The following is an 18,802-nucleotide window of genomic DNA, read 5'->3' on the forward strand; positions in this document are numbered from 1 at the left end:
ATCCACCCAGAGGTGCCTCAGAAATAAAGCCTGGTGATCTGCTTCCAAAAGGTCACAGCCTTAAAAACTCTAAGCGGCTCAGTTCTACTCTGCACACATGGGGTCACCATGAGTTGGAATTGACTTGGCTGTAAGTAACAACAACAACAACAACAACTCACCTGAGTCTTGTTTCTTTCCCAGTGAGATGAGAAGGTTGATGCACAAGACTTCAGAGGTCCTACCCAGTCTGACTACCCATATATTCTCTCTCCCTTGAGAAGGTAACCTCCTTGGGGTTATTACATTTTTCCATACAAGTCTATCTGCTAGAGATGGGTGATAGAGCACAGTGATCAAGCACTCAGACTTGACAGTCAGACAGATGAGGGTTTGAATCTCAGCTAAGAAAGATGGGCATGATAATAGCACCCATCTCACAGGGTTGTAGTGGGGACACATGTAACCAGAAACACCCAGAAAGAGCTTGACAAGCAGGAGGTACTTGTAAGTAGGAGCTCAGGGAACCCTTGTTGATTGGGTCCAGAGTAGCCGCAAGGATTGACACTGTGCTTCCCTGTGGATATTTCCCTCTGTTGTATTCAAATGGAGAAACAATGGGCCCCTGTTCTGGGAGGGGCTTGAGAGTGGTCTTTCAGATCCAGGGTGGCCTGAGCCTACTCGAAGGGCAAACACCTCCTTGGTTGGACATCTGGACCATGGACAGGGACCTGAGTGAAGATGACAGTAAGTACAAGCCGGTGATGGGGGGTGAGGGGAGGGTGGGAACCTCTGTAGTTAACACTGTACAGAAACCTTCCATCTGCCCTTCATACTGCCTTAGATTCTGCCTCTGCACTGGGTTGAGCGTTCCCTTCCTTCCTCCCTTCCTTTCTTTCCTGTGCAAAGCCAATCTGCAGCCTGCAGCCTGTGCTTCTGTTATGTGCTTCTGGGCAATGGAGAAGGATGTAAAAAACTACTATGAGCACTTTTCTCCCTAACTCCTATAACATCTCCAAGCCTACAGTCTTATACTCTTTTTTTCCCTCCTTTCTCTAGTTGACAATTTTCCCTTCCAGAGCCAAAATGTAAGTGTGAATTTCAGGATTCTTATTTCAACCACAGTTGGGTTCAACTCTTAGATGAGGTTATTTTTAAACAGATGTCGTGAAAGATCTTCACTCATGATCTTCCTCTAGCTAAGAGCCCGTCTGTCATTGTTGTCATTGTTAGGTGCTGTAGAGTCGGTTCCGACTCATAATGATCCTATACACAATAAAATGAAATGCTGCCCAATCCTGCGCCATTCTGACAATTGTTGCTATGTTTGAGCCCATTGTTACAGCCACTGTGTCTGACCTTACTGCTCGTGAAACAGCCTGGGTGACCCCAACCTGTCATTGCTCCAACAGAAATACCATGGAATCTAAAGACTATTTAAAAACATGAAGAGGGAAATGGTATTTTAAGAAGAAATGTATTATGCCTAAAAAAAGGACATTTTTGATTTTGGATTTGGAATGGGCAATGTGGAGGTGGAAAGACCATCAGGCTGGAAATGGGAGGCTAGGGTTCAAATCCCGGCTCTGCTGTGAATTGACCATGTGATCTTGGGAAAGTCATTTAATCTCTCTGAGCCTCAATTTCCCTATCTATAAAAGGAGATTGGGCCAGGAGTTCCTACGATCATGAAGGGGATCCCCTGAAAGTGAGGGTAAAATATTGTGTGATTGAGTTTTTTGGGGGGCGTGGAGGTGGGGAGAGGGGTCTGCAGTTTTCATCTGAATCCTGGGGAGACCTGAGACACTAAAACATCTTTACAGTCATTAGATTTGCTGATCTTGAAGGTTCCTTATGGACCCAATACTTTTATTATCTTGAATTTTGGTATCCCAAAGTTTTAAGTTTCAGAGCTGAAGTGGAGTATAAAAGCAACCTGTGCTAATCTTAGAGTTAAATTTAAAAATTTTGTTGGCATCTCCTTTCATATTGAATTGGGAGATCATACGGAGGTATTTTAGCGTGCATTTGAGCAGGACCTAATTTGATCTCTGATATATTGGGAATTGTGTATTCATAGTTTTGTTCTAATTTACTTCTATAAAACTTTAATGCCATCTTTTTCTTTGAAACACTGTTCATTAGCAGTCTTTCCATTTATAATTTGAGCCTCTCTTAGTCATAATGGACTAGGTCAGATTGAGATTCAAGTCCAAGCTCTGCCTCCTAATTGCTGGGTGATCTTGTTCAAGTCACTTAACTTCTCTGGGCTTCATTTCCACCATTGAAAATAGGGATGGTGTCATTTTGTGGAGCTGGTAAAAGAATGAGTGGTTCTAATGTGCCTAATACATTACCCAGCCCAGAGCAGGCATGGAGTAAATTTTGACTATAGAAATGATCAGACAATGTGCCCAGAGCTTTAAAATTAAATTACTATTAATGGAAAATATTGATCACTGTGATGTTTCTGTTTGGATATCATACCTGTAGGTAAGCAAGGTAAGAACAAGGTGAAAGCTTCACTCCTTTAGAATTCTAAAAGTGCTCATTCTGTGGCAAGGCCACCCGAAGTGCTAGTTTAGAATAAAATCAGATTTCAGGTCAGCACTTAAGGTCTACTGAAAGCTATAGGATTGTCCAGAAAAGTGTTCAGAAACTGAGTTGATGAAACCTGAACCTAGGTACATTTTTCTCCAGGCTACAGAAAGGGAGCCTACTATGGGACTTCCATAACTTAAATGTGCCTTCTTAGGTGATAGATGCCCCTCGCTTTATTTGATTGAGTGCACCCATCAGTTTTCAGGTATATAATGCAGGCAGCTTCAGATAAAGAAAACCTTCCACCAACAGAGAGGACGTACTCCAATGACACACTTCGGGACTGAGTGGGAATGGGTAGGGACATTCTGGGAAGTGGCATCCCTGTGGAAGGAACCTTGTAGGGCTTTTCGTACTACCGCTGTTGGGGCTGGGATGCCTCCCACAGCGACCCTGATTGGGGCAGCATCCCTCCTCATCGGCTGGAACACCTCCAATGACAGGCTGGTTCCCCTGCCACAACCAAGACTATCAGAAATTCTTCCTTACGTTGAGTCGACATCTCTTTCCCTGGAGCTTCTACTCTAGTCTTGATTCTAGCCAGCAAGGCTGCTCAGAAACTGTTCCCTGTTCAAATAAGAGCCCTTCAAAGCCTTCTCTTCTCCACCTTAACCAGATCTTGTTTCTTCAACAGTCCCAGATGTAACGTAGTTTCAGTAACTCTTCCTTCAGAGCATGATATCCTAGCATAGAATAGAAGAGAAAAAGCTCTTCCCTTATTCTATACACCAGATCTTTAATAATGTAACTTCTTTTATTGCAGACTGAAAATCCTTCCAGAAATGGTAGGGCAAGAGCATCTTCAAGTTGGGCTGTAACTAGAGCCTCTGTTAATTTCAGGAGGAGGTTGCTGTGGTCCAGGACATAAGACCTAGGTGGCATCTCTTTACTCCTGTGTGGTTGGGGATTGGTCCCAGGGAGGGGGCAACAGGGTTGAGGGACATTGAGAGCCCTGATCTAAGGCTACACCAAAGTCTCCATCAATTCCAGTGCTGAGGAGACAGACTGTTCCCACTTCCTGGCACCCAGACCAGCTCTGCACACAAAAGCCTTATTCATCATAGAGCTCCCAGCCTGTAGCTGAAGAGCTGAGCCTGATTCTGAACCCATCATGGTATCTTGGTAGGAAATGACACTGTATCTTTTCTGGAGAGCTCATCCACCGAGAGCCTCGGCGACTGACCATGGGGCTTCAGTGCTCTTTACACACCCCTTAGGATGGAAGCACAGACACCAGGAGGGCAGGTCTTCCCTGCCAAGTTGGCCCAGGCCTCACTGGGCCTGTCTAGTCTTTCCTGAAGGCTGTCATGTTTCTGGAAGGGAGTTGTGGGTCACAGAACACTGAATGGAGAAATACAATTTCTCCTTTGGTGAGTGTGTGAAAAATAAAAAGCTTTGATGATATCCTATTACAGCTTAAAAACCCTGGGTGGTACAGATGGTTAATGGACTCAACTGCTAACCAAGAGATTAGTGGTTCGAGCCTACCCAGAGATGCCTCAGAAAAAAGACCTGGTGATCTATTTCTGAAAAACCAGTCATTGAAAACCCTGCAGAGCGCAGTTCTACTCTGAAACACACGAGGTTGCCGTGAGTCAGAACCAGCTTGGCGGTAACCGGTTTTGGTGTTACAGCTCAGAAAGGATCTCCAGGACTCTCCTGAAGCACTTTTACAGAGCCTTCTCTTATCTGTTGTCCCATTGGCTCCTCTCAGTGACTGTGCTCCCCGAGCCCTAGAAAATTAAGTTATCCTTCCCTGCAAGACTACGTGGTAGGTTAGGTGGTTTGCCCTGTGGCCATGACTCGGGAACAAGAGTGAATAAAATATCGACCAATTTTCAAGGTGTTCAGATCTAGTGGTGGAGGCAGGTCCCAAATTGACTTTTTACAAATAATTTTTATAAAGCCATTTGGCCAAAGTGATGATAGAGAGTGGAACAGAGTACTAAAGAGCACGGAGAAGGAGAGCCACAGCCAGCAGACTTTGGAGGAGGTGGGGTCTGGGCTGAGTCAGGAAGACAGAGGTGAGCAGGGGGTGGTGTGGGCAAGAACAACCTGAGCAAGGGTTGGGAGAAATGGCACCAGGTGTGTGTGAGGGTGAAACAAGCATCAGTGCAATGAAGTAGAAGAAGCAGAGGGAGTCCTCAGAAAGGCCAGTCTCCATGTGGCTCTGTCTTGGCACAGTAACGCTCTCTAAGAAACATGAATTCCACATCCCAAATAACTGTTTCCTCTTGACAACACCAAAGGGAACCTACATAACTCAAAGCAAAATGTTTCCCAGGTCTTCTTCTCCCATTTCTTTTGCTGTTGGTCTCACTCACATGGTAGGCATTTACTACTCAAAATACTTTCTCAATGACTGCACCCCAAAGCTCCCCAAAATTTTTCTCAAGCCCAGCCCAAACAGGTTGTCATGTCTGTCTCTCCTTTTCCCTTTCTGTTCTCTTCTTTTTCACCACTGTTTTTCCCTCCCACATACCAAACCAAAACCAAACAAGTTGCCACTGAGTTGATTTCAACCCGTAGCAACTCTATGCTTTTTCTGTTACAGGAGCAGGCAGGAATCCTTTCTCCCTGTCCCATTGTCTGGCATGGGCCAGGTAATCTAGGAGCTTATCTGCCAAGCTCAGAACCTTAGATTTTAGTCATCAATAATACTGAGCCACTGCAGGGTTTAGGTGAGAAGGTAATGCTGCTAGGTTTTCTGGTCTTGCTGAGCAGTCCTTCAACCAGAGTAGTCAATTATTTGTTTGTTTGTTCCTGTTGGTAAAACATAACTTCTTCCTTCACTTTATATTATGATCACCTGAATCGCTCTTGCACCATCTTAAATATAATTCAAATCACAAGGCATTTATGTATACCCACTGTATGCCCACTCTGTTAGGTGCTTTGTGCACTTGTCACTTACGTGTACCTACTGTATGCTCATTCTTTGTTAGGATACACAAGAGAGGGTCCCTGTCCACAAGAGGCTGTCATGCCTGTTGAAGGAGACAAGGCATGAAAAACAAACAAGCAAACAAAACCTAAGAAACTAAAGTAAGATTGCAGTGGGGAACTATTTGGCAGAAAAATTGACATGATTTCAGTGCTTTTAAGATGATTAATCTGGAATCAGAAGCAAAGGACATACATTCCTTTTATCATCTGAAAGAAAGGGAATGGCATTTAAAAAGAGAAACTTAACCAGGTTATCCACAAATTGTGTCTTTCTCCACAAGAAAAAGTTCCTTTTTATACAAAAGAAAAATAGCTTTTGGCTGGAGAGCAGACATTGCTACCTTGGTGACTCTTTTTGAAAAGTTTTTTCAGCAACCATTTTTTGCCATTCCACAGAGTAATAAGGTATTGAGCAAAACAGGAAGGTCATTGGACTTGGAGTCAGGATCTGAGTTTTAAGTTCTATTTCTATCTCTGCTACTAATATGTGAGCTAGTTGCCCAAAGTCACATCTCTGAGTCTTGTTTTGTTCTTGTATGAAATGAGGATAGCAGTAGTTGTCATGAAACTCAAAAGAAGTCATGTCTGCAACATCTTTTTGTGAACCACTGGATGCAATGTGTATGTTAGGATGGGGTGGCCCCTGGACAGCTGCCTCGAATCGAGACTCGGCCCCAACACCATGAAAACAGTGACTTGGCTGGTGGTCCCGCTGAGTGCGCCACGCTGGGTCTTACACAATGCCCAATGACGTCCTCATTCCTGTTGTGCCTGTTCAGATCTGCACAGGAAATGATCCATCCTCCTGCAGTTCAGCCTTGAGTGCTTTATTTTTGTACGTAACATAATGGTGAGATTAATTTAGCTCAGATGAATGTGAATGCCCCGAGAGGTCAGGGTGGCTCCTGGTTGATGGATGAGGCTGCGAGTTTCCCACCTCTTACTCTTCCTCTCTTCCTGCCCCCTTTGTTTGGTTTCCAGCATGATACTACAGTCACATGGCATTGCTTTGTCTTCTTGTCCAGGGGAGTATTGATGCCTCAGCAGACTTAACACTTCTGGGTGGGGCACTCTGTCCCAGGAGAGGAGGCTGTAACAGCCTTTCTTTCTATTTTGATGTTCTCATTATTGCCTCCTGGTAAAGGGAGGCTCTGGTTTAAAGCAACACAAAGAAAGACAAAGACCCACCCTTCTCAGGCTCAGAGAGTTGCCTGAGCGTTTATCATACGCCAGACACGAGGCCAAGGACTGTGCATACTTTGTCTCATTGTTGTCAGTTGTTGTTGAGTTGGCCTTCCAAGTCATGGCAACTCCATGTACAATAGAACAGACCATTGTGGTCCATATGGTTTTTGCTGGCAGATTTTTGGAATTAGATCACCAGGCCTTTCTTCCTGATCTGTCTTAGCCTGGAAGCTCTGTTGAAACTTATTCAGCATCAGAGCAACACCACACAAACCTCCAGTGATAGACGGATGGTGGCCGCTCATGGGGTTCACTGACCAGAATCGAACCTGAGTTTCCTGAATGGAAGGCAAGAACTCAACCGCTGAATCACCACTGCCCTCCCTTGTCTCGTTGGTGCTGGTTGCTGTTGAGTTGATTCTGATTCACGGCAACCCCACGTATTTCAGAGTAGAATTGTACTCCACAGGGTTTTCAAGGCTATGACTTTTCAGAAGCAGATCTCCAGGCCTGTCTTCCAAGGAGCCTCTGGGTGTGTTCAAACTGCCAGTCTTTTGGCTAGTAGTCAAAACCATTTGCACCTTCTAGGAACTAAACCAAAAAAAAAAAAAAAAAAAAACCGTTGCCATTGAGTCGATTCTGACTCATAGAGACCCTATAGGACCGGGTAAAACTGCCCCATAGGGTTTCCAAGGAGTACCTGGTGGATTTGAACTGCTGACCTTTTGGTTAGTAGCCATAACTCTTAACCACTATGCCACCAGTGTCTCCACCTAGGAACGAGGGCATGAAAATCATCTGCTCCATTTCACAGAGGGTGCAGAGTCCTGAAAGGATGTATGACTTGTTCAGTGTCGCATGTTACATGGCAGAGAGCAGTGCTCAAACTCCTGTGTGTCAGAGCCCATGTTCTTAACCACTCTGTCTTCTAGAATTCTGAATCCAATCCACCTGGCTACAGTTCATCCCTAACTTCCATCTTCCATTCTGACGACTGGGCTCATGGGAATTGCAAGGACATGCAAGGGCCCTGGCCCCAGACAGGTTCAAATTCCAGCTTCCACCCTCCTGACCCCCTTATGCCAATTCACACAGGTGTATATCTAGATTGAGGAGAGGGGGGTGCAGGCAAACCTGACCCCCTGCCTGTCTTTGTAAATAAAGTTTTATTGGAACAAAGTCATACTCATTCAATTATGTATTGTCTATGGCTGTTTTCATGCCCCAACAGCAAAGTTGAATAACTGAGACAGAGACCATATGGCCTGAAAAGCCTAAAATATTTACTCACTGGCTTTTAATAGAAAATATCTGATGATCGCCTAGGTCCTTGGTCTCTAAACCAGCTTAGAAGCAAAACAATATTGAGAACCAAAGTACTAATAATAATTCTTGATTAATTATCACATTGGGGATTTCATCACATATTTCAAAAACCAAACCTGCTGCTGTTGAGTCAATTCCAACTCATAACAACCCTATAGGACAGAGTAGAGCTGCCCCATAGGGTTTCCAAGAAGTGGCTGGTAGATTTGAACCACCAGCCTTTCAGTTAGCAGTTGATTAACCACTGCACCATCAGGGCTCCTTCATTACACATTTGCAGATATCAGTTTGAAGCTTTGGAATGATGTCTCTGTAGGTCACATCCATGTCTATTCTAGCTCTCTGACCTGCTTCTCAGCAGAACCAGCAGTTAACTCATCTGCCTACAAAGGTGGCTTAGTCCTGCTTAAAAGGGCATTCTACATGTAGAAACCTTCCTATATTCTAGCTTCCTTTGCAGATTCCCTGCAAGGAGTGAAAATTTTGGGGAGAGAGATGTATTTCTTATTGTAAGAGGGTAAGGGCATTCCTAATTTGGGGTGTGGAGTGGAAAGAGTTCCTCATTTGTCCTAATGACACCTTCTCCTCCCCTGCCTGTTCTTGGTCATGTTTCAGGATTTCGGTCTTCCTCACTCCTGACATTTCCCTTTTCTAGATCAGTCTAGATGGCTATAATTGAGAACAAGATCTGTTTATTCTTCTGGCCTTTATTTTTATTAAGCTTGAAAGTACAGGACATATTATTATTTTTGTGTGTGTGGAAGTAAAGAGCCAGGAGGAGCCCTGGTGCACAATGGTTAAGCCCTCAGTTGCTAACCTTAAGTTGGTGGTTGGAACTCATCCAGCGAATCCGTGGGAGAAAGACCTGGCGATCTGCTCCCGTAAAGATCACAGCCTAGAAAACCATATGTAGCAGTTCTACTTTGTCACATGGGGTCTCTATGAGTCAAAATCGACTCCACAGCACCTAAGAACACCAACAAAGAGAGGCTTTAAAGAAGTGCATTAAAAAAAGAAAAAAAGAAGGATCTAGGAGATGAATGTCACTGGGAAAGTGGGATTGGAGAATGATTCGATGGCTGAACGCAGTAAGAATATTGAGAACTAAAGTACTAATAATAATTTCTGACTAATTATCACATTGGGGATTTCATGAGGGGCTTGGGGAGAGGTTTGAAGAGTGGCCCAGTGGGCTAGAACTGGACTAAGAAACCTTTATCATACTTCTAATTCCATAGCTGCGCAAGCTAGGAATATGGAGTAACCTCTCTGAGCCTCAGCTCCTCACGGAAAGTGGGGTCAGAAGTCCTGCCTTCCATACCCCAAGGGCTGATAGGAGGGTAGGATTAGGCAACAGGCATGGGAAAGTGCTTTGTTAGTTCTTTTAGCTATCTAGTGCTGCTATAACGGAAAAGCCTCAAGTAGGTGGCTTTAACAAACAGAAATTTATTCTTGCACAGTCTAGGAGGCTAGAAGTCTGATTCAGGGTGCCAGCTCTAGAGGAAGGCTTTCTCTTTCTGTTGGTTCTGGGAGAAGGCTCTTGTTATCAGTCTTCCCCTGGGTCTAGAAGTTTCTCAGCACAAGGACCCTGGTCTAAAGGGTGCACTCTGCTCCCGGCTCTTCTTTCTTGGTGGTAGGAGGTCCCTCTCCTCTCTGCTCACTTCTCTCTTTTAAACCTTAAAAAAAATTACTTAAGATACAACATAATCCTGTAAGTTGTGTCCTGTCTCATTAACATAACTGCTTCTAATCCAGTCTCATTAACGCCATAGAGGTAGAAATTGTAACACATAGAAAAATCACATCAGATTACAAAATGGAGGACAACCACACAATACTGGGAACATGGCCTAGCCAAGATGACACATATTTGGGGCGGGGTGTGGGGGGCACAATTCAATCCATGACATAAGCTGACAAGTACTTCTGAGGAGCCTGTTCATAGTATGCTTTCCTCCTTGGAGTCTCAGGATCGTATGTATCTATGTCACAGCCTGGCAGGTCAGGAGGAGGTTTTAAAATATATACAGTGAGTGATTTTTCCATAGGGTTTTGCCTCATGAACAGTAATGGAAAGAACATGAGGTTTGGAGTAAGACAGATCTCAGTTTGAATTCCGGTCTACCACTCCCTTGGTCTGGGAGCATCTCAGTGCAGGCACCTCAGGTCCAAAGGACACACTCTGCTCCTGGTGCTGCTTTTTTTGTGGTGGGAGTTCCCCATGTCTCTCTGCTCACTTCTCTGTTTTATATCTCAAAAGAGATTGCCTTAAAACACTACCTAATCTTGTAGACCTCCTCAGTATAATTGCTGCTAATCCATATTATTACATCATAGTGATAGGATTTACAGCATATTGGAAAATCACATAAAATGGTGGACAATCACACGATACTGAGAATCATGGCCCAGCTAAGTCGACAGATATTTTTGGGGGACATAGTTCAGTCCATGACAGAGACTGAGTAGGAGGAATCTCAGACTGTGGCAAGTTTGCCTATTAGAGGAAGCTGCATAATAAACTACTACACAGCTCAGTAGCTTAAAACAACTATTTTATTATATCTTGTGATTTTGTGGGTCAGGACTTTGGGCAGGGCTCAGCCGAATGATTCTTCTGCTCCATGTGGTATCAACTGGGGTTACTCAATGGTAATCAGCATGTGGCTGGTCTGGTCTAGAGCATCTAAGATGGCTTTGCTCATATGCAAGGTGCCTTGGTGGGGGAGACTGGAAGGTTGGGCTCAGCTGGGCTCCTCTGTAGGTCATCTTAGGGCCTCTCTACTTGGTCTCTCCAGCAGAGCAGCCTGACTTCTTACATGACAGCTCAGAGCTCAAGAGTGAGTGCTCCAAGAAGCAAGAAGGGAAAACTGCCAGTTTATTAATCACTTTCGTTGCATTCTCTTGTTTGAAACAGTCACAAGTCTGCCCAGGTTCAAGATGAGGGAAGACAGAGTGAACTCTTGATGGGAGAAGTATCAAAGACTATGCAACCATCTTTAATATATATACCAGAATGTCTAACTCCTAGGGCTGTGGAATGCCATAATGCTTAGGAAGCACCTATCGTGGTGGTTGGCAGAGTAGGAGTCTGGAAAATAGGGGCTACCATTATTAATATTTTTGTCATCATCATTATTATTATTGCTGCTACTACTACTACCTCCACACTCCCTGCAGACATGCTCTGTGCACCTAGGATACCAGAGTGTGGCTAGCTTAGTTAAATGGGGAGGGTTTTTATAGTCCACTCTACCCTCAGTTTTCAGCCTCCTGTTGGTTGTCATCATAACCTCTCTCCTTCCTCCCTGAAGTCTCAGGACTGTCTGTCTTTCCTCAGGTGTGGTTGACCTCAGCTTTGAGGCTGAGAGTCCTCTGGCACCCCCCGCTGAGCTTCTGGAGAGACTGCCCAGCTATGACTGGCTTCTTCAAGGGGGTGGTAAGTCCATGTGGTCTTGATTCCTTTAGCCTCTTCCTGGGGTTCCTACTTGTTGGTGGGAAAGTCTCTGGAATAGGCCAGTGCTGGGATAGTCCCCATTCCCCTTGGGAGGCACCCTAGGAAGACCCTTGTGGGTTTGGGCTATCCTTGTCATGGTTGGGTGGTGTATTAGTTTCCTCGGGCTGCCATGACAAAGTACCAGAAGCTGGGTAAGCTTAAAACATCAGAAATTTACTGTCTCACAGACCTGGAGGCTGGAAGTCTAGAATCAATGTGTTGGCAAAGTTAATTTCCTCTAGAGGTTCCACGGGAGAATCTGTTCCATGCGTCTCTTGTAGCTTCTGGTGATGGCTGGTGATTCTTGGCGTTCCTTGGTTTGTAAATGCATCACTCCAATCTCTGCCTCCATTTTCACATGGCTGTCTTCTCTCTCTCTCTCTCTGTGTCTGTGTCTCTTCTTCTTTTTTATGAGGACGCCCATCATATTGGATTAGTAGCCCCCTACTTGCATATGGTTAAAAGCTCAACTACTAACCGAAAGGTTGTTGGTTCGAACCCACCCAGAGGCACCTTGAAAGAAAGCCCTGGGGATCTACTTTGCAGAGATCATAGCCATTGAGAACCCTATGGAGTACAGTTCTACTTTGCACACATGGGGTTGCCAAGAGTCAAAATTGACTTGACGGCAACGGGGGTAACTCCAGTATGACCTCATGTTAGCTTAAATGATAACATCTTCAGAGATCATCTTTTCAAACAAGGTTGCATTCACAGGTGTAGGACTTCAACACCTCAGAGGACACAATCCAGTCCACAACAGGTGGGGGTGGGAGGAGATGGAGCACAGATCCTGTGTCCATACACAGTCCATGACCAAGTTCGTTGAAGACCAGCATCTTTCTTTTTCTTCTTTTGTTCTTTCTCCTATTCAGTCAGTTTTTACTTCTTTCACCCCAAAAATATTTGTTTCTTTAAGCTGGACTGTTGGGTCCATGAATTCTCTCCTCTCCTCCAGGACAGCAGATATTTTTCCCACCTTTGGAGGCCCCAGGGAGATCCCAGGAACAAAGGTCCTGGTCCTCTTTCCTGGAACACAGGTGAGTTGCAAATTTTGCTTTGGTGACCCCCTGCATTTCCATACATCAACATTGCTCCCAAGAGGCATCCTTGGGGACCTCAGGGTCCATGGCCCTCAGCTCTGACAGTGCATCGTGATCCCTTGGGGGGAACCTCCCTATTCCACACCTTCTAGATCAGGGTCTCTGGGGCCTGAGAATTTGAATTTTACCATGATCTTCAGGGCATTTGGATACAAAGCCAGGGTTGAAAACCATAGTCTAGAGCAAGGGTTCCAAATTACAGCCCATGGGCCAAATCCTGTCCACTGCCTGTTTTTATAAAAAAAGTTCTGTTGGAACACAGCATGACTCACTGGTTTACATATTGTTTATGGCTCCTTTTATGCTATAATACAGAGTTGAGTAGTTTCAACAGAGTCTGTAGGACCCACAAAGTCTAAAATATTTACTGTTTGGCTCTTCACAGAAAAATCTCGTCAATCCCTGGTCTAGATTCCTGGAGAGGTCCATACCCTACTTGTCTTGTGAAGAGTTGGGGCAGAGACCACGGTCTCCAGCCAACTTTTTGCAGAGAGAAGGTGGTGTTGCCCATTTCCTGGCACTGTCTGCAGCTGGGGCAGACTTGGCCTGCCTTAGGGGAATCTCCTGTGTTCCTGGCTCTGCTGTTGCCCATAACACTTTAACTTTACCTCCCTGGCTGCTGCCTCCCATGCACAGTGCAAACCCAGCCTCCTCTGTGGAGTCTTCTAAGAGTCCAGCCCACAGCAACATCGCTTGCTCTCTGCCGGCGCAGCGCACCTCTGCGCGGGCCCAGGCTGGGCTGCAGACACAGGGTGCAGGAGTGGGGCTCAGTTCAGAGCTGGGTCAGATACTCTCTCAGGGCTGTCATGGAGACCTCTATGAAGATGCAGGGGAGAAGGAGGAGGAGGAGGAGAGGATTCCTTCTCAGTGGTGGTGTTGGGAGCAAGGAGAGCTTCGCCAAGGAGGTGGCATGGCAGCTGGGCCTCAGTGAAGAGGAGGTTTCCAGGAGGCGGAGGAAGGCGTCCAGAGAGAGGGTAGAGAAAGGGCCCTGCTGCTGCCTTCCCTCACTGCCACACTCATTCCACACACGCTGACAGTGAGTCTCTGTACGCTGCTGCCAGTGGTGCTCGGCGTGAGTCTCACACAGGTGATGGACATTTCAACCGCATCCTCTCTGTCCTCCATCAGAGGCCAAGTTCCTGAGGGCAGGAGTATAGTCTAGCCTTCATATACCTGTGTGACATTCTCTCTAGACCTCAGTTTTCCTCAACTGCAAAATGGCACAATCCATCTCTAAATCTTATCTTTTCGAGTTTAAGATTCTATCAGCCCTTCTCTGGAACTCCACCCTTCAGCTAAGGTGCTTTTCTTGTTCTCTGCCACTCTATGGCCCTGGGCATCTGTTCACTCTGCTCCTTTTGCCAGACATGCCCTTCCCCAGTTAGACTCCTGGGTGTTTTACCACTACCATGGACTCCAGCCAGAGTCTTTGGGGATGCCAATGATTGAAGTGCTTGGCTGCTAACCAAAAGGTTGGAGGTTTGAGTCCATCCAGACGTGCCTCAGAAGAAAGGCCTGGAGATCTCCTTCCAAAAAATCAGCTATTGAAAACCCAGTAGAGCACAGTTGTACTTTGCACACATGGGGTCATCATGAGTCGGAGTGGACTTGATAGCAAATGGGCTTTTTTTGTATGTATGTCTTTGTGTCTAATCTTCTTTTTTATGACTCACCTGTTAGGATCCTTTCCTTTGCTGGGGTTCAGTTTTTCATCCTCACAATGAAGTGACCAGCTGGAAGAGCCCACAAGCCTTTCTAAGACATCATCCTTTTCCGTTTGGCCTCCAGCAGGGTCCCCATGGTGACTGAGGAGGTGGCTCGTGAAGCCCTCCTCAGCTTCGTGAACTCCAAATGCTGCTATGGCAGAGAAGCCGCAGGTGACCTCATTATCCAGGAGCTAAAGCAGCAGACCCTCTGCAGGGTAGGGGGCCATGCATGGCCTGGGGGTCTGCCTGAAGGGCTATGGGCATGGGGAGGGTCTGGCTTTGGGGCTGAGGGGGTTGGCTTGCTTGACTTGAGGGAAAAGGAGTCTTGGTGGAGAGTGTGTATGAATGGAGCTGATGTTGAAGTCCCTTCTGCACCTGCTCTGGTCTGTAGCTGTGAGCAATAGTAAACATATTAATTATTATTAATTATTTATTGAGAGGTGCAAGTGAGCTAGACATCATGGTAGTAACCATGTTATGTATAGGTCTTATCAAATCCTTATAACTACCCTGTGGTTGTTAGCTACCATTGACTCAGCCGACTCATGGTGACCCCACCCACATTGGAATGAGCCACTGCCTGGTCCTGTGCCATCCCCACGATCAGTTGCAGATCAGACCGCTGGGATCTGGGGGGTTTTCATTGGTTGATTTTCAGAAGTATATCACCAGGCCTTTCTTCCTAGTCTGTCTTAGTCTGGAAGTTCTGTTGAAATCTGTTCAGCATCATAGCAACATGCGAGCCTCCACTGACAGACTAGGGTAGATGTAGATGAGGTGCCTTGATCTGGAATTGAACCTGGCTCTCCAACATGGAAGGCGAGAATTCTACCACTGAACCACGACTGATGTCATTGTCGCCAGTTTACAAAGGAGGGACTGGAAGCTTAGAGAGGCAAGGTTACTCATCCAGGGAGAGGAAGGTAGACTTGGCAGCTGGGATTCAAACGCAGTTTTGTGGCTCTAAAATCTGTGTCCTTCAACACACGTCTAAACAGCTTCCCCGAAGGATGGGCTGTGAAAGACCCACCTCCTCCCTTCCACCTCTCCTTCCCTGACTCCCCAGTTCCCTCTGCCTCCCCCAACCACTTCTGTGCCAAGATATCATTTATTCTTCACCAGCCCTTCACCCCGGGAATTCCTATGTCTGTCTCCTGGACTAAAATCGCTACCTCCCTGACCTACTGCGAGGGACGGGGCAGAAGGGTAGCCTTTATGGTCCAACAACCAAGCTGTCCTTGACACAGCTGCTTTCCTAGCAGTACACACCACACAGAAATCAAACACGACTCTTGAGTAGTGGTTGGAGCAGGGATCTGGAGGGAGAGACCGCTGTGTAGCTGTGTGGTCCTGGGCAAGTCAATTGACTTCTCTGAGCCACAGTTTCCTCAAATGTAAAATGAGGAACTGAGTTGCCTTATGTCATGGATTGACTTGTGTCCCCCAAAATATCTGTCAACTTGGCTAGGTCATGATTCCCTTGTATGATTGTCTACCATTTTATCATCTGATGTGATTTCCCTATGTGTTGTAAATCCTGTCACTGTGACGTAATAAGATGGATTAGTGGCAGATAGATTGATGAGATCTACAAGATTAGATAGTGTCTTAAGCCAATATCTTTTAAAGAGAGAAGTGGGCAGAGAGACAGGGGACCTCATACCACCAAGAAAGCACTGCCGGGAGCAGAGTGAGTTCTTTGGACCTGGGGTCCCAGCGTGGAGAAGCTCCTAGTCCGAGGGAAGATTGATGAGAAGGCCGACAGAGAGAGAAAGTTTTCCCCTGGAGCTGAAGCCCTGAACTTGGACTTTTAGCCTACTTTACTGTGAGGAAATAAATTTCTCTTCATTAAAGCCATCCACTTGTGGTATTTCTGTTACAGCAGCACTAGATGGCTAAGACACCTTAGTAACCTAGTTCTGCTGTAACACAGATACCACTAGAAGGAGGCTTTAAAGAACAGAAATTTATTTTCTTACAGTTTTGGAGGTTAACTGTCCAAATCAGGGTCTTGACCCTGTCGATTCTTTCCTTGTAGTTAGTCCTGGGCATTCCTTGGTTCCTGGGCTTATCAACAATCCCCGTGGGCATCTATTTTCTCCCCCTGTGTGGCTATCTCTGTGTCTAATCTGCTGTTTTTACAACTTGGAAGTGATTAGATTTAGAACCCACCTTACTAGGGTATGACCTAATTAACATAAAAAACCCTCATTTCCCAACAGGATCACATCCACAGATATAAGGGTTAGGATTCTGACATGTATTTTAGGGGGACACAATTTAATCCACAACACAAGTGATATCCAAGGTCCCTTCTCTCCCTGTGATTCTGTGGATGAGGATCTGTGGATATTGATGCCAGGCAGAGCAATCCCTCCAAATCGGGACCCTCAGAGCTACGGATTCCAGTGGCGGCCGTCAGTCAAAGGGGAAATGTTGTGTATAAAGAAATGGGGAATTGGAGTCACTCCAGCTGTGACCCTCTGGGGGGAGATTTCCTGGGGACAAATTGCAATCCCTGGCATCTGGGGCAGAAATCCCTGCTGCCAAGTGTTCTGTTCGTGTGATCTTTTGGGTGCCTAAAGCCCTGGCAGGTGGGGAACTTGGTCTTTGTGCTGGACCCTTTGTCTTCATCATGGGCATGAGTGTGAACATGTTGTTTTTCCTCCTGCAGTATCGACTGGAGACCTTTAGTGAGTCCAGGATAAGTGAGTGGACATTTGAACCCTTTACTAGTAAGTAAGCTGTCTGCAGTCTGTTTAATTAGGAGCAAATATGGCGGAGGCTGGTGGAAAATGCCAGGACTTGGCTCGGCCACTAGCCTTGAATAAGATGCTCTTCTTCTCAGAGCCTTGGTTTCCTTATCCCCTGTGCAATGAGAGGGTGGGGTTTTATCTCAGAGACTTTCCAATGCTGATCTTAGCAAATGCTCCCTGCCCAGGAGGTGGTTTGCAGAAGGCCTTGAAAAAGCCTAGCGCTTGTCTTTGGCCACAGGCTGGAGCAGCCACTTGGGGCCAGATTACAGAGGCAGCATGTTTGCCTTGCATCCACCTACCTCCCACACCAACCCAGACCCCCTAAATCTATAGGCTCTGGGGACTCCATTCACTGTGCCATCCCACATTCAGCTGAATCCCACCAAGGGTGTTGCTGGCAAAGGCTTCAGGTTCTTTCTGTCTGGAAAGCCCTAGGCCCTACCTTTTTCCTCCACTTGACCACTAGGCTTCATCCTTCCAGACTCAGCTTACGTGTCACCTCTTCTCTGGAGCCTTCTCGGATTTTTTCTCCTGGCATCCCTCTCCCCAGAAGAATCTGTCAGTCTTCTGAGTTTTCAGAGGCCTTTATGCAGCTTCTGTTGATAGATGTATCACATCCTGTTATGTTGTGATCCTTGTGTCTGCCTCCTTGAACAGAGGAGGAGGAAAAAAAGGAACAAGGTGATGGGGATGGTGATGATGATAATTCTTGTCTATTGATCCCTCAGTTTGTGCCAGTCCCTGTGCTAAGAATTTTAAATGCATGATTCTATTTAATCTCACTATCACCTTATATAGGAGTCCTTGGGTGGCTCAAACAGTTAAGCACTCAGCTCTTAACTGAAAGATTGGAGGTTTGAATCCACTCAAAGGTGCTTCAGAAGAAAAGTCTGGTGATTTAATTTTAAAAGATCACAGCCATTAAAAACCCTATGGAGTGCAGTTCTACTCTGAAATACATGGGGTCACCATGAATTGGGGTCAACTTGAAGGGAATTGGTTTTGGTTTTACTATGTTCTGTGGTAGGTGCCACCATTATCTCCATTTTAAAGATGAAAGAACTGAAGCTCAGAGAGGTTAAGTAACTTGCCTGGAGTCACACAGCTAGGAAGTGGAAGAGCCAGGAGTCAAACCCAGGTCTGTCCAACTCCAAAAACTTGGGTGCTTACCCACAAATTCTAAGGAAGACCTTATCTAACCAGAGCCCTAGCATCTAGCCTGGTGCCTGGCCCCCCATTGAAGGCTTGATACTATTTGTTGAACTTATCCCTGCTGCCCTTTGCTCTTCTTACCATGGTTCCTTTCTGCATCAGATCACTCGGTAGATGGACCACACAGAGGGGCCTCTCCCAGACTTTGGGACATCAAGGTACAGGTACCCCCGATGTTTCAGGAAGACATCAAGAAGTTCCAAGTCCCTCACTCTGCATTGGTCAAGGTAACCTGATTACTGCAATGACATTGGGAATATCTGCCCTTCCGGTTGAGCTGGTTTTCCAGGGACTGGATGTTTCCTTGTACTTTGTCCTTTAAAAAAGGAACCCTAAATCCAGGCTGGTGCTTGATTCTTTGGAAGGAGGTGGGTGACATGGAGAGGGGGGGCTGGGTTGGAGGCCCAATTTGAATAACCTCAGCACATGGAATATAGACTTACAAAACACACAGTGTAGGAAGTGAGTAGTCACCTAGCAACTGCTCCTTGG

At 45.9% G+C, this 18,802-nt stretch overlaps 1 protein-coding gene across 1 annotated transcript in view; it reads left to right on the forward strand.

The window, feature by feature from the left end:
- The first annotated feature begins 698 nt into the window (after nucleotides 1-698).
- Nucleotides 699-18,802, forward strand: part of SSUH2 (ssu-2 homolog) — a 32,473-nt gene continuing 14,369 nt past the window's right edge. Inside the window, exons 1-6 of the mRNA XM_064274256.1 lie at nucleotides 699-750; nucleotides 11,378-11,476; nucleotides 12,492-12,573; nucleotides 14,428-14,557; nucleotides 17,017-17,077; nucleotides 18,413-18,537. Of these exons, the coding sequence (XP_064130326.1) occupies nucleotides 699-750; nucleotides 11,378-11,476; nucleotides 12,492-12,573; nucleotides 14,428-14,557; nucleotides 17,017-17,077; nucleotides 18,413-18,537 (549 nt within the window). The remainder of the gene's footprint in view (nucleotides 751-11,377; nucleotides 11,477-12,491; nucleotides 12,574-14,427; nucleotides 14,558-17,016; nucleotides 17,078-18,412; nucleotides 18,538-18,802) is intronic.

The sequence above is a fragment of the Loxodonta africana genome, chromosome 22 (genome assembly GCF_030014295.1).
Source record: "Loxodonta africana isolate mLoxAfr1 chromosome 22, mLoxAfr1.hap2, whole genome shotgun sequence".
In the NCBI taxonomy this organism is placed as follows: Eukaryota; Metazoa; Chordata; class Mammalia; order Proboscidea; family Elephantidae; genus Loxodonta; species Loxodonta africana.